Source organism: Mastigoproctus giganteus, chromosome 1 (genome assembly GCF_048544385.1).
Source record: "Mastigoproctus giganteus isolate SK-2022 chromosome 1, ASM4854438v1, whole genome shotgun sequence".
NCBI classification, from domain to species: domain Eukaryota; kingdom Metazoa; phylum Arthropoda; class Arachnida; order Uropygi; family Thelyphonidae; genus Mastigoproctus; species Mastigoproctus giganteus.
The window spans coordinates 135,713,208-135,730,333 of NC_143575.1; the positions used below are offsets into that span (position 1 = coordinate 135,713,208).

General features: G+C 36.4%; 1 protein-coding gene across 2 annotated transcripts in view; it reads right to left on the minus strand.

The window, feature by feature from the left end:
* Nucleotides 1-17,126, minus strand: part of Col4a1 (Collagen type IV alpha 1) — a 1,206,096-nt gene that overhangs the window by 595,155 nt on the left and 593,815 nt on the right. For both annotated transcript variants that reach the window (XM_090374514.1, XM_090374509.1), the window contains exon 18: nucleotides 13,756-13,878. In XM_090374514.1, coding sequence (XP_090230640.1) covers nucleotides 13,756-13,878 — 123 coding nt within the window. The remainder of the gene's footprint in view (nucleotides 1-13,755; nucleotides 13,879-17,126) is intronic.

The following is a 17,126-nucleotide window of genomic DNA, read 5'->3' on the forward strand; positions in this document are numbered from 1 at the left end:
TTGTGAAGATTATGATGAGAGCCTATACATGCAAATGGAATGGACAAGTAAGCGTGAATGCCTTATTAAGGGTGATTTTAATTTACCTCTAATTGAATGGAGCAAATGGGAAGGAAACTCCAAATGGGGAAAAAAATTTTAAATCAACTAGACGATTGTTATTTGTATCAACATGTCAAGGAAAGTACTAGGGAAAAGAATATTCTCGATCTCATCATCACCCATGAACCAGATGATATAACAGGGCAGATAGTACAGGAACCAGTAGCAGGAAGTGATCACAGAGTTCTACAGTGGATGATGAAAAGAGAGGGATAGCAGTAGTTAAAGGAAAAGGAATGGGTTATAATTTCAGGAAAGGAAAGGAAATTACGACAGCATAAGGTGCTACGTGACCTCTATTAACTGGGTAGATAACTCACAGAGAGCAAATAAAATTGAATTATGGTATACCTTTAAAACATTAATCACAGAAGCCTTGAATGCATATATACTTTTAAAAAAATACTCCATGAGGATGATTCCAAGGTTGGATGAATAATGAAGTTGCCAGATTACTTGAGCAGAAAAAAAGACACCATGGAAAAGTTACAGAGCAACAAAAAGTACTGAAGCCTATAACAGCTACAAAATTATCTGTAATAGTGCCACAAGAAAAGGTTAGGCTGGAAAAGCCAAATTATGAGAAATCGCTGGCAAAAAGAGCAAAGTGTGGGGATAAGGAATTTTTCATATATATAAATGCAAAGAAGAGAAGAGAAGGACAAATCAGATCACACCCTTATGTAATGGATTTTGGATAGTATTAGACACCCCAGCTCATGCTGTAGATCGCATCATATCAGTACACAGCTAAACTCTGAATTAGCAAATTTTTGCAAAGGTGGCATCGTTTAAGTTATATCTTACATTGTGAAAACCTTCACAATGAGTTGCCATGATATTGTACTACTTCAAATAAGTAACACTTCACCAAAGGAGAAGAGACTGTTGTAATTTATTCTCGGCAGATACCACCACCCAGATGGCACCATTTCAGGGCTATTTGGCTTTTCTTCGGTGTGATGTAATGATGACAAAACACCTTAGTGATGTAATGATGACAAAACAGTTATGAAGTATTCTCATATTTCGGAATATGAGAGATGCCTGATGGTGTATAAGACGAATTAAGAGAAAAATGCTTGAAGGGCTTATGCCTCAAGGCTGCGAAAGAATTACATTATGTACAAGTTAGTGTGAACGCATCATATTAGTACACAGCTAAACTCTGAATTAGCAAATATTTTCAAAGGCAGCATCGTTAAGTTATATCTCATATTGTGAAATATGAGATATAATTTAAACAAGTATTTTAGTCTTAATTCATCTTATACATCATCAGGCATCTCTCATATTGTGGAGTTATACTTCATAACTGTTTTGCCATCATTACATCACTAGGGTACCTTGCAAAAATTTGCTAATTCAGAGTTAGCTGTGTACTGATATGATGTGTTTGCACTAACTTGTATGTAGTCTAATTCTCTCATAGCCTTGGGCATAAGCCCTTAAAGCATTTTATTTAATTTTCTTCTTATTATTATTTTACTATTTTTTTTTCTTTTTTTCTTTCTTTCTTTTTTTTTTGGCTGGTGCAACTATAAGCCTTAGGCTTTCTATCACCAGATGGTCATTACTACTACTAGTAATGATAATAAATGAAAGAGAAATTGTTGAATCTGAACATAAAAAAGGCACTTGGATGGACGGGATCTGTCCAATCATATTAAGGGAGACAGCAAACGAGATGACAAACCCTTAGCCATGATTATAAGAGCATTCTTGGATTCTGGGTATGTCTCTATAGCCTAGAGATATGCAAATGCATCCCCAATTCATAAGGGGAATCAAAATGTGACATTATTAATTACAGACCTGTCAGCCTAACATCTCTCAAAGCAAATATAATCTAGTCAGTGGTTAAAGAAGTAATGCAGGACCATCTAGACATTATACTGCAGTAACAGCATGGATTTATTAAGGGGCAGTCTTGTCTAACCAATCTGATAGGTTACTATGATGAAGTCTCCAAAGAATTGGTTGCAAAAAATAATTTTGATATCATATTCTTGGATTTCCTGAAGGGTTTTGATACTGTTGCACATAAAAAACTGCTATAAATATAGGAGCACTGTAACATGAAGGGCAAGTTACTGAGGATAAATAGACGGTTAAGTAGAAAAAGGCAGAGAGTGGTTATCAGTGGACACTGCTCTTCCTGGACTTATATTATTAGGGGAGGTCCCGAGGGTTCAGTGCTGAGCCCATTATGTTCAATATTTATTAATGATACTGATGAAGGTATATCAGGCTTAATGTCACAGTTCTCATATTGCAAATGATACAAAGATTGGCAGAGGTTAACAACAGTAATGACGGTATGCTACTGCAACAAGATTTAGAAAAATTAGGTTGATGGGCTGAGAAGTAGCACCCCCTTTATCCCTACTTTGCTAGTACCGATAAGGAGGTGATTATCCCTTTATACAAGGCCATGGTTAGGCCACATCTTGAATATTGTATACAGTCCGAAGACATTAGGAAGGATGTAGATCTACTGGAATGGGTACAGAGAAGGGCAACCAGATTTGTGAAGGGAACAAAGGGTGCTCTTGCCTAGAAAGGCTTCAATTCTGCAAATTGTGGCATCCAGAGACTAGGCACCTGCAGGGTGATTTGATTGAGGTGTTTAAGGCCTTGAATAAGCTGAATATGAATGGCATTCTTCCTCTTTCTGAGACTACACATGAGAGGCCATATATTTAAGTTGAGGAAGAATGGCTGCTAGATGTTTTCTTTCAGCCAGCAAGAGGATGATTTTTGGAATAGGCTTTCATTTGTTGTTTTGGAAGTGGGATGTAGACAAAGTTCTTGGAGGGATGATAGAGGTGTGCATGTGTGTGCATGCATGTGTGTGTGTTTTTCGCTGATGCTATATAAGCTTGCTTTTTTGCATCATCTGTGCTATATAAATAGCGTCCATTAAAATCCCTAAGGAGTAAGCCAGGGGAAGCCAACTTCACAATTCAATACATTTTCATTGCTGTGCCCATTTGAAGTGCAATTCTTTAATCGTGATTACTAAGGTGTGAAAAATTTTAAATTAGGAACACTCCTCAAACATCAAAGTTTCTATGAATACGAAGACCTAATTTTAAAAACTAAAAATGATGCATCAGGTTTAGAAAGAGGGTTTTCTGTCCTGTGTTACTCTGCTTGAATGACATCACAGATGTCAAATAGGGAAGAAAAGTTCAGCAGATGACTTGAGGGCCACACTGAAAGACTTTAACTGCTCATAAATCTGAAGGGAACAAAAAGAGTAGCCACACTTCTGTCTAAGAAGCATTGTGACGTATTGTAACATATTGAGTTAATACACTAGGACAGGGTTGGCGAACCTACAGCACGGGTGCCTAAAGTGGCACGTGTACAAATTTTTTGAGTATGGAATTGAAAGCATCCAAAAAAAATTTTAGATTTTGAAACAACATCACTCCAGGAATCCACCTTGAGTCATGACCTGTGCAGTCCAGTTCTCTCTGCCATGCATGTAGTGATGTCACACCATTCAGTAAATAGCTGTTCACTATAAGAATATCAGTGATATATCACCCTATTTTTCCATAGAAGGAAAAAATAACAAGTGTAGTGTAAATGGCATCAATTTAATTGTATCTCATATTGTAACTAACTTCACAATGAGTTACCATGTACTGCACTACCTTGAATAAGTAAAGTTTCTCCAATGGAGAAGACTATTATTACTTATTCTCTGGGGGGGGGAATACTACCACTCAGACTGCACCATTTCAAGGCTTGTTACCTACCTGCCCACCTATCGTCGGTGGGTGGGTGGGTAGGTATCCAGGCATTGCAATCATGCCAACCCAGTTCTGAAGTATCCTATTATGCCTTCTAATAGGATTTGTAGCCTATTACGCCTTGTATGTTTATTCCTTTTAGTAGTATTACTATGCACACCAACTGGCATCTCTCATATTGTGGAGTTATACTTCTCAACTCCATTTACGATTTGCAGATGATATTGTGGTTATAAGCCACGATCTCAAAGAATTAGAGGAAAATCTTAATCAGTTATGCACAGTTAGTAAGGATTTTGGACTCAAGATGAATATGGCTAAAACAAAAGTAATGATGAACAAGTATGCCACGGAAAGGGAAATAATGATTGAAGGAGCAGTAATTGAAAAGGTGGAGTCATATACTTATCTGGGACAAGTTATTAGCTGTAATAATGACAAATGGCTGGAAGTCAAGAGAAGAATAAATTTTGGATGGATAGCATTCAGGAAATATAGTCACATACTGAAGAGCAATATCCCAGTTTGTCTGAAACGTAAAATAATGAATCAATGTATACTCCCCACCATGACTTATGGAAGTGAAACTTGGGCACTCACCAAAAGAATGGAAGAGAAGCTAAGAACTACACAGCGAAGAATGGAACGAGTTATACTGGGAATCAGACTGTTAGATAAGAAGAGAAACACATGGATTAGGCAGCAAACTCAAGTAAAGGATTCTTATCAAAACTAAAGAACTAAAATGGTCTTGGGCAGGACACATAGCTCGAAGATATGATGACAGATGGACTAAGAAAATAACAGAATGGTACCCAAGAGGAGCTAGAAAAAAACCTGGAAGACAAAGGCGGAGATGGATAGATGAAATTCATGAGGTTTTTGGGTAGTAAATGGGTGGCCAGTGCTCAAAACAGAAGGAACTGGAAAGTTGCTGGAGAGAGGCCTTCATCCTGCAGTGGATTGAAAATGGCTGATGATGACTTCTCAACTGGGTTGGCATGATTGCAATACCAGGGGTACCTACCTGTCCACCACTGATAGACCAACAAACCGTGAAACAGTGCAGCCTGGGTGGTGGTATCCCCCGAGAATAAGTAACAATATTCTTCTCCATTGGTGAAGCATTAATTATTCGAGGTATTACAATACCTCGAATAGTCACAATATGAGATAGATACAATCAATGCAAGATTGATGATCCTGCTCGGTAGCTGACAAACTGAACGAGTATTTTGCAATCACACATGAGGAGTTATTCAAGGAGGGGAATGCCAGAAGTTTATCAAATTCTGGCAGGGAGCTAAATGACTTTGTAATAATTAAGAGGAAATTGGAGGAGAAATTGTTGAAGTTAAACATAAGAAAGGCACCTGGGATGGATGTGATCTATCCAGTTATATTAAAGGAGGCAGCAACAGAAGTGAGCAAACCCTTGGCCATAATTATGATAGCCTCCTTGGACTCAGGGGAGGTCTCCATGGACTGGAGATGTGCAAATGTGTCCCAAATTCACAAAGGAGGATCAAAAGGTGCCATGGATAACGACAGACCTGTTAATGTAACTTCTGTTCTAGGGAACATAATGGAGTCACTGGTTAAGGAAGTGATGCAGGATCATCTAGACAAGACTGCAGTCATAGTTCAGACACAGCATGGGTTTGTCAAGGGGAAGTCTTGTCTGACCAATTTGATTGGATACTATGATATGGTCATAAAGGAACTGGATGCAAAAAAATAATTTTGATATCATAAACTTGGATTTCAGGAAAGCTTTTGATACTGTTGCACATGGACGACTACTGTAAAAACTGGAGCAGTATATCATTAGGGGGAAGTTGCTACAATAGATAAAAGGATGGTTGAGTGGGAGAAGATAGAAAGTGGTAATCAACAGACACTGCTTTTCATGGATCAATGTTATTAGTGAAGTCCTCCAGGGTTTGGTGTTGGGGCCATTGTTGTTTTGTATATTTAACAATGATATTGATGAAGGTATATCAGACTTAATGTCTAAGTTTGCAGATGATACAAAGGCAGGGTTGTTAATGACAGTACACTATTGCAACAGGATCTAGGAACATTTGGAAGATAGGCTTAAAAGTGGCAACTGTAGTTTAACTTTGACAAATGGAAAATATTGCATATGGCTAACAGTAAAACCGGTTCCCTACCAACTGTGTGGTGCTACACTCGGTGTAGTGGAGAATGAAAAATACCTTCATATCTGCAATCAGATATATTCCCTTTTTCTCTCCTTTATTATAACATGACATATGTTTGATTAGTAATAAAAGCCATTAAGTTTTCTGAGCAGTGTAGACAGGCTGCAAGAGTAGCTCATGGCGTCTTGTCAATGATATACAGGAATTTTTCTAGCAGGGATAAGGAGGTGATCATCTCTTTGTATAAGGAAATGGTCAGTCCACACCTTGAGTATCCATATTGGTCTGGAGGCCTCATTTTAGGAAGGATATGGAGCTGCTGGAATGAGTACAGAGGTGGCCAACAAGACTGGTGAGAGGAACAAAGGGTTGCTCTTAGCAAGAAAGGCTTAAGTTCTGCAAATTACAGAAATAAATTCAAGGAACAACTGGACAAACATTTGGAGTGAATGGATGGGTGAAATGGGAAGGGTTTTTTTTTTTTTTTTTTTTGGCTGATGTTGCATAAGCTTGCCTTCTTGCATCACATGCCTCTACTAATGCTAATTCTAATATATTTGGACTCCATTTTCACTGGCATTTTATTTCCATTTGAGAAATATCTTGGTGAAACCTTTCACCATGTTCATCTGAGACCGCTCCCAAGTTTTCAGGAAAAAAGACTAAATGAAAATGAAGCTTTAACAACATATTGCACCCGAACTCTCTTTACGCTAAAATTAGATCATCCACAAGTTCATTGTAATTTCTCATTGTTTAAAAAGTTCCGGCAGATGTTTTCTAATGCCTTCCATGCTCTTATTTCTGTAGAATTAAATTCTTTAGTGAATTCCTCATCTTGGAATAGCAGTTTGATTTGAGGACCCTCAAAAAATTACCTCTTTTATCTTGGTCTCACTGATTCACTGAGCAAAAGGCATCAACTTATTGTTGTTGTTGTTGTTGTTATGGGGGTTTAATGGCGCATAAGCTACTATGGCTATAATGCGCCTGCATCAACTTATGACTACCTCTAAGCCAGTCTGTAAATGTCCTTGAACATGAGCTACAGGAAATCTTAGATGCTCACAATTTATCTTTCTGACCTTGAATCCAAAATAGGGTTCATATGCTTTTCTTACAAGTTGTGAGAGTGTTTTCGGTTGCAATTTTAATACCACTTTTCCACAAATGTAGCAAAAGCTATCAGGCTTATTTCGGCAAGAGCGCAGTATACTTCATGAATGGTTGAGTATGTGCACATAAGAACACAATTAAGAAATTATAGATTTTTATTACACATTTATGATTTACATTTATGAACACAACACTTGTTTACAAACACTAATTCACTAAAACACTTGTTCACTTTGTTCACCACTTGCTCTCTGAAACACACACTTTTTGAAATATGAAAATGCTTTCTTGGTGTGATACCAACTCTTATATATACTGGTAGAGAAGTCTCTAGAAGGCTCTAAATGTTTCTAGAAAACTTTGTTGAAAGTTCTAGAACATTCCAGAAACATCCCAACCTTTCTTCCACACATAACAATATTTTAGAGCATTCCAGAATGTTCTCAAAAGTTGCAGAAACTCCTGAATGCTCTAGAAATTTCCCAAATGGTCTAGAAAAAATTTTTAAAAATAAATAGATAAAATAGAGGGAAAAGATCATTAAACCAACTATAGGTCTTGGTTTTCTGTCATTGACTTACGATATATGAAGACTGTTGTTGTTATTTGGTTTTTAAGAGCATTAGCAACTAAGGCCTTATTGCTCCGGGGATATGCGGCGGTTATTCCCTGACCTTTCCGCATCCTCCGTATTTGGTGGTCACGGGCTCGAACCCCAGTCTAATCAAGAAGCGTGTGCTATGCACTTTGCTCCTGCTCACCTGCCTACGGAGGCGCCATATGAAGACCAAGGGTGATGAGAACTTTTTAAACACATATTTGAGTTTTTGAACATATTTCCTATGAGAATTTCTGGAAATTATTTTACAGAGGAAATTTTTGCAGACCAGTGTTATCAAGGATTACAGAAACCTACAGTAAGTATAAACTAGTCTGCAATCACAAAGGTGGTTAGGCAAGCTAAGAGAGGTTACGAGAAGCCTCTGACAAAGAATGAGAAGAAAATTATCAAAGACCTCCTCACTTATGTAAACATACATATGCACGTGTGCTTGAACTTCTTGAACTGCTACCAAAAATGTTCAGACAGAGAGTAAATTTACACATTCCTTATCTTGAATAGAAGCCAAATACTCATCTATGCAATATTGCAGGTGTCTTTTGGTTTGACACACACAGCAGTCACGGCAGTCTATACAATAAACCATCTCACTCTACATGAAAAGTGGCAAGTTTCAACTGTAAGACCACTGACAAGATCTCACGGGTCAAAAGCTGGATGCACTCGAGATCTTCCATTCGCAAAATACATACAATAATACAGAAAAGGCTTATGTATAAAGAAATTAATTCTGTAGCTAATAGAAGGGGGAAACTGATCAATTGGGAGAAAGGGGGGCTAAACCTGACTAGTACCATCTCAGGAAAGGCAGAATTGCAGATATCATGTTTAATGCACTCAATCTCTTGTTGTCTAGATGTGACTCTACTGCAGTGGAACAAGTTTATTCACACAGTTTGCCTTCCTATAATACATCTAAGAAAAGGAGGGAAGAATTTTTCTCCTTCGACAAGATAAACTGAATATTACGTTCAAATCCATTAACATTTGCTAAAGCCTGGTTCTCGTTGCTTTCCCTAACTAAGGTAAATATATCATGCAATAGCAGTGTCAAGAAGATAGGTGCACACAGGGCAAGAATAAAAACTTAAAGTTTGAATATCTTGCATAACTAGATCTACCAATATAGAACTACTAATGGGCAATCCCACTAATTTGAAGAAACAAACAATCCTCAAATACTGTAGTGATACCAGCCAAACAAAGATGAAGGCCTGCACATATATAATAATTGCCAATTTCGTTTTGTCATTAAGAGGAGAGTCATTCCGTAAGACATTTCGGCACATCTAATGGCAGTTCTACGACAACAGTAATTAATTACAACAGTATCGTTGTAATTAATGTAAACTGGCTTACTACGATACTGTTGTTGCTTCTGGTGCAAGAGCTACTTGGGCCATAATGCCTATCAACAACATGGAGGCTATACATGTTGATTGTTCTGAGAATGGTTAGAAACAACCATAATAATTGTATCCATTTTATAAAGCAGAAACACTCTAATTGATTTGCATTGTTAATTACAACAGGGCAGAGCATCAAAGCTTCTTTAAGGTTTAGTAGAAAACTGAATGATACTTGCTGTGCACTAGTGTATAAGATATGGTCAACAAGAATACGCTTCATTGTGGGTAAGGAGTTGCAGTGCATACTACTTAGGATCATTTCCTCTGAGGAGAAAAAGGTGAGTAAGATGACTGTAATCAGTTCATGCTCTGGCTAGGATTACTTCCTCCTTCCTGTTTATACAGAAGCTGGAGGCCCATAACTGTTCTGATTTTATTTGATGGAGTTTATTTTGCATCTGAGCTTGCCACATTGTTCTTTACACAAGTTTTGTACGTTAGTTCTGTAGACAAGATGTTGGATGTGTTGGATGGATGTTTAGTAGTCTGCACATTCATTTCCTGGTATCCCAGTGTGGCCTGGGATATAACATAAGATGACTATTTGCTAGTGTTCCTTGATATCATCAGCTTTGTTCTTACGTGTTGTATTAAAGGATGGGTAGGTGAGGAATCATTTTGTAAAGATAACAGTGCACTCTGCAAGTTCATATAAATTATACTTTTTTTGGATGGACAGATGGAAGATGTTTTCTAGGGTAAGCTGGATGGCACATAATTCAGCTATATAGCTGCTGAATTCAGTGGGGAAGTGACACAGGCACAATGCTAAACACAGATGGCTGCAGCACTCACTCGACTAGATTTTGATCGATCAGTACATATTTTTGTAAAATGCAATATGAAGTTATTGTATATTGTCACTGGAAAGGGAAGGTTTTCTCCAGTTTAGGAAATAATCGTAACAGGAAGGTGTAACAGAGGGCCATTGGGAATCTGGACTGTCTGGATCTTGGAGAACTTTGTCAAGGTGTATATTCGAAGTTTGTGTTAGTGTTTGCAATCTGATACCAGTTGGCTGATTTTGCCCTGGGTTTATTTCTATAACATATTATAAACTGTGGATCTGCCCAAATGGGGTATATAGGTAGGCTTTGAATTTTTGCTTCATAGTTCAGAATTAACATCTTTCTCCCAATACAGAGTGGAAGTTCATGGTCCTTGATATAAAGTCTTTATACTGACATCGTTCTATAACCAAATCCTGAGAGCATAATTTTGAATAGGAGCAAGACATGGCATGCTTACAAAATCATATACTATGACAAAAACCATCAGCTGTCCTCGCTGATGGGTTCTGTCAATTTTGCTATTAGGGACAAAGTGATTGCCCCATTATATAAGGCAATGGATAGGTCACACCCTGAGTACTGCATATATAAATGCCTCATTTTAGGAAGGATTTGGATCTGCTCAAATGCGCACAGAGAAGGTAAACAAGATTGTCAAGGGGAACAAAAGGGTGGAGTTATTAAGAAAGGCTCCAGTTCTCCAAATTTTAGTGTATGGAGACTAGGAACCAGCAAAATTATCTGAATGAAGTGTTTAAGTCTTTGAATGGATTGAACAAGCTCAATGCTAATGATATTCCTCTTTTCAGACGACACATGAGAGGGCATAAATTTAATTTTAGGAAGGACTGCAGGATAGATGTGTGGAAGTTTGCCTTCAGCCAATAGGAAGTTGATTATTAAAACAAACTTCTATCTGTGATGCAGATGTGGGTAGTTTGAATAAATTCAAGGAAGAATTAGACAAACTATTGGAGGAAGTGGGAAGGGTGGTTTTTTTGCTTCATTTGCCATTACTAATACTAAAACAACAAGGCCATGACCTATTCTGCAGTTTCTGGATGCAGAACTTCATCAAATGGAAGGGGCTACTGTGCCTCCACTCCTTCAATTGTTCTTTGATCTCTGGGTAATAAATGAAACAATCATGTTTCATTCAGGGTCAAAATTCATGCCAAAGGATTATTAGCTACTCAAAATAGTGAAGAATGGCAATTGAAGACGGGACATACTGTTGATTTTGATTAGCATTCTGACATTTGGCAAACCATTTGTACAAAGCTTCCACATATCCAAAATGTTGTGAATAATATATCAAACGCATTCCCAGGATATACCTAGAAATCAATCAGATAGTATCAAGGTGGAAATCGCATCAAAATTTTCAGGCACTGTCACAGTCTCCTTGTCATTTTTGCATCATCAGTATCAAAAAAAATAATTTTTAAAATACACATTTTAAATTTTGCAGCCCAGCTTTTGATGGTTGAATAGCATGGCCGCTGTTCTCATAATATCAGCAACATGGTCCTCAGCATGAATTTTCTTTGGTGTTTTCTCTGAAGAAACAGGTATTGCCTAACCACTCTACATCAATTTTGTTAAAAGGGACATTTTGGGTAGACATCCTTTCTTCAACCTGTAAAAAAAATAATAATAAATAATAAAAATGAATACGAGAGGATTTTTTTTAGGCTGTTGGGCTGTTTAACATAAAAAAAAAATGTTCTTTCATATTTGCCACCCATTTTTCAAAAAAAAACAAAAAACAGAAGTGCATTGGGCTGAAAATTTATCACCCCTTGTATAAATTTCAAAACATGTAATTTTATAATACTAAGTTTGTTAGTACAATACTTATTAAGTGTACTGCAATTAAAGTATAAAACACAGAAGACAAATGTATCAGTTGTATGGCTAGAAGCATTTAGCAATCCAACAGTGAAGCAATCACAGAGCTAGGTAGTTTGCATCACCTGATAAGTAGTTACTAAGCAAGGTATGCTGGTTATGTAAAAAAAAAAATAATTTTGACTCCTGTGCTCCTTACATAACCTACAACTTGTCTGTGAGACATTGATATTGTACAAATACATTATGGGAATCCTGTTGTCTCAAAATTTTACTAGGCATGTTGGACAGACAACTTATCTGATTGAGACCCGCTAATATTAGCAGGTCTCGATCACATAATTTGCCTGTCCAACTTGTCTGTAAGGTGAGCAGTGCAAAAAAAAATTTTTTTTTTTTTTCATACAAAAATAAAACATGCAAAAAATATATATTGTAGCATTTGGAAACCTGACCTATTGATGGATCACTGTGCCCAAAGGAGGATCACTGACCAAACCACCAGAGGGTTGCCCTGGCATGAACATCTTAAGTTAAACTAGAAATGCTTTCCTTTGGGTACTTTACAAAGTTCATTAAATAACAATTTGTAGTTGAGTATTATTTTCAAAAATTTAATGGTATGAGTAATACCAATAATGTATCGTTACAGGATAAGTTAAGTAAAGCGTCAGAATTAGATAAGGATATTTTCTAATTACAAATTAAAAAAAAAAACACTGCACTCCATGTAATTTGGGGGGGGGGGGGATAAAATGGATTTTAATGAAAATTTATGAAATTTAAATACTTTACAAAAAACATTCCAACAACCCAACCATTTTATATGCCAATGTTGACAATGTTTTCATATTATTATTAGCCATATGGTGCAAGGAACATCAACATCCACAAGGGGAAGGTAATAAAGTGAGTGTAAAAATCAGTTAGGACAAATGCTGCACTATTTTATTTAAATTAATTATTTGAATTATATAAAATCTATTAAGAACATGGAGACAAATAATAGCAAATACTCAATTGGTAAATCAAAGGGAACTTATGTAAATTGTTTTACAGCAAAACAGTGTCTTTAATAACTGCATTTAATATAAAGGAGAATGGGTAGTGGTACTGGATTCCATGATATAAGGGAGTAATAATAATAATACTGTACATCCAGCAGATCAGTAACTAGATTTTTAATAAGTTAAGATAATAGAAGATAATACAAGAAGCTTTCGGGGTAATGAACCCCTTCATCATCAAGTGAAAATAAATGCATACAGAATACTAGCAAAATATGGACATTAGAGATAGAATAAAATAAATACTAAATGAGCTGTGCAATCTCAGATGACTTTGAGAGTGCATTCTCAGATGACGTTGAGAGTGCACACATGACCATGAGATTGTGCAAACATTCATTCACTAGATCGGCATTCATTGTTAGCGCACACACGTGTATGGGATTGCTGCCAGCATTTGTCCAGTTTCAAAACTGTTGATTCTAAGATAGGGTGTAGCCTTGTACCCCTGCAGCAATTTAAGGCTTTTGGACAGCTTGATATATTTAAAGATTCTAACCAAAGGTGGTGACAGTAGTGCCGGGATTGGTCAATCATCTCACAATCGTGTCCAGGGTTAAGGTCATGATGAGTTGACCAGAAATGTTCCACGATTGAAGGGTGTTCAGTGTCACCTAGGCAAATCGATCTATCTTGTTCTGCGAGGCAATCCTGAACGCGTCTCGAGGAGAGCTCGAGAAAGCTTCTTGTATTATCTTAATTTATTAAAAATCTAGTTACTGATCCACTGGATGTACAGCAAAAATAATACTGTACATCCAGTGGATGTATAGTACTAATTATTCCCTTGCATTTAATATATTAAATGCTTATATTAAACATACCATTCAATAAATCATTTGTCAAAATAATAAGTATAAAATCTTGCCTTTTGGGCCAGTAAGACCAGGAAGTCCAGGTCTCCCCGGTATTCCTCCAAAACCACTTTCGCCTTTCAATCCAGGAGGACCAGGTGATCCAGGAATACCTTCAACCGTATCGCCAGGTGCACCTATTACAAAATTTTTCCCCTTACAATAAAATTCATTTTACAGAAATGAACGAAATATTTCAAAATGAAAAATGAGATGTCACAAATAGCATAAAAAATTTAATAAGAATCTTAGGTGAAGGTAAAGAAAGCCAACGCGAGAACCACAGGAAACTTTGGTAAACTTACCGAGCAAACTCGTTTCCTGCTACCACAGTTTTTCCCTGCATTCTGGGTAAACAGATTGGTGTGTGTTATCAGTAGTGGCATTAGAAGTCGATAACAATGTATTGATTAGTTTTTTCTCATTATTAAATGAGAAAAAAACTAATCAATACATTGTTCATGAGTGCAATGCCGTCGTGGCTGAAACTTATTTACAGGTATACCCGCTAGACTGCCTCAGTCTTAGGGTGTTTATCCCCCTCTTCCCATTGTTTTAACCCGATAGGAAAGTGACATCTACTGCCACTACCGATAACATCCACCATCTGTAGAAGTTCTTTTCATATCAGGTTAAAACAGTGGGAAGGGGGATAAACATCCTAAGACTGAGGCAGTCTGGAGGGTGTACCCGTAAGTAAATTTCAACCCACTCATGAACTCTGATAATCAACTTTTAATAATGAGAAAAAACTAATGAATACATTGTTATTGACTTCTACTGCCACAACCGATAACACACACCATCTGGTTACTGAGACTGCAGGGAGAAACTGCAGTAGCGGGAAACGAGTTTGCCCAGTAAGTTTACTGAAGTTTCCCATGGTTCTCGTGTTAGCTTTCTTTACCTTAGCTGATTTTTACAGTCCGATTAAAGAATACATTGAGATCTATAATAATCAAATAAATGAATTATGTGCATTTAATTCTTTCAGAGCAAGCACTATAGTACTGACTGACTTGTGTCTCCAAGAATAACTAGTAAAAAATTTTCACTTTAAATAAAATTCATTTTACAAAAAAAAAAAAAAAAAACCAAACAAAAAAAAAAACTCAACCCTGGGAGAATAAAATTGATACCCACAATGAATTTTATCCATTTTAATCTTTCAGATCGCTGCAGTCACTACTGATCTCATATGAAAATGAGTTTTCAGAGTACAGTTAACAAGATTCTTAAACAAGTAACTTTGTTGGCATTAGATAACAAGAATATGAGCCATTTCTTTATTAGCTCATTAGCTCTATGTAATATCCTTCCGCTTTTTTACTTGTAAATATTGACAATGAGTTCACAATTGTCAATCAAAAATACATATCAATCTTGGCATACTAATTTCTTTTACTTTCTATTTTTTTTAAAAATAATATTAAGATTTGGGAGCATGCTTTATGCTTGGATATACCAAAATAACACAATTCTAGTTTAAAATCCTCTATTAAGAAATTATAATGTTAATATATTAGAATTCTACTAGTCTAAAACAGAATACAGAAATAGACTTTATTTTGATTAGAATTATTAAAGGTTTGTGACTTTTCAGAGTTTTTTTGTAAAGTATCAGCTTGCAGGGTATAAAAAATGAATTATTTAATCTGTAGTTGGGGCCAGAGGTAATGAGTTTTCCACTGGAGGCAGTTGTGTATCATGAGTTAATTTATGGAAATTTGAAGTTTCGGAAAACCTTTTATATAAATACTGTTATATATTGATATTTCTTGTTTTCACTTGAATGCCTAACATTAGAGTGAAATCACTGTCAAAAATCAAATAAAATTTTTAAAAAAATTTAAAAATGAAAAAAAAAATTCAATTATCATTTCACTTCAACAATTTTAGGTCCTGAATTCCTGGAATTTTCTTCAGTTTCAGATCCAAAATTGGCCACATGAAGCTAGCAATTGTTGATCTACAATCTCTTCCACTTTGGATATTTCAAAGATCTTTCAAAATATCCAAGGAAGAAGATTCCAACTATTAGATGGAAACAAAGATAATAGATGGTAGCATGTATGGGAAAATATAAAGATAATTCATACATAAATGGACACATTAAATAATGTGCCCAATTGAAGGTCATTTCATTTGAAATTACCTTTAAAATGTATAAATAATATGTCATCATCATCATCATCATCAGCCATTTTCAATCCACTGCAGGATGAAGGCCTCTCCAGCAACTTTCCAGTTCCTTCTGTTTTGAGCACTGGCCATCCATTTACTACTCAAAAACTCATGAATTTCATCTATCCATCTCCGCCTTTGTCTTCCAGGTTTTCTTCTAGCTCCTCTTGGGTACCATTCTGTTATTTTCTTAGTCCATCTGTCATCATGTCTTCGAGCTATGTGTCCTGCCCAAGACCATTTTAGTTCTTTAGTTTTGATAAGAATGTCCTTTACTTGAGTTTGCTGCCTAATCCATGTGTTTCTCTTCTTATCTAACAGTCTGATTCCCAATATAATTCGTTCCATTCTTCGCTGTGTAGTTCTTAGCTTCTCTTCCATTCTTTTGGTGAGTGCCCAAGTTTCACTTCCATAAGTCATGGTGGGGAGTATACATTGATTCATTATGTTACGTTTCAGACAAACTGGGATATTGCTCTTCAGTATGTGACTATATTTCCTGAATGCTATCCATCCAAAATTTATTCTTCTCTTGATTTCCAGCCATTTATCATTATTACAGCTAATAACTTGTCCCAGATAAGTATATGACTCCACCTTTTCAATTACTGCTCCTTCAATCATTATTTCCCTTTCCGTGGCATACTTGTTCATCATTACTTTTGTTTTAGCCATATTCATCTTTAGTCCAAAATCCTTACTAACTGTGCATAACTGATTAAGATTTTCCTCTAATTCTTTGGGATCATGGCTTATAACCACAATGTCATCTGCAAATCGTAAATGGTTTAGGTACTCTCCGTTCATATTGACTCCTTTCTGCGACCAGTCTAATCTTCTGAAAGCTTCCTCAAGGGCAGCAGTAAACAGCTTCGGAGATATTGTGTCTCCTTGTCAAACTCCTTTCTCGATTTTAAATTTGCTACTGTCTTTGTCTAGTCTAATAAAGGATGTAGCACTCTCATATATTTTCTTCAAAATCATAATATATGGAGTATCTATGCCTTGTCTTTCCAGTGCCCAAAACATTGCCTTATGCTGTATGGAGTCAAATGCCTTTTCATAATCCACAAATGCCAGGCATAATGGTGTTTTATATTCATTTGCTTTCTCCATTAGCTGTGATATTACGTGAAGGTGATCCATAGTAGAGAATCCTGTCCTAAAGCCAGCTTGCTCTTTCGGTTGATTCTCATCAAGT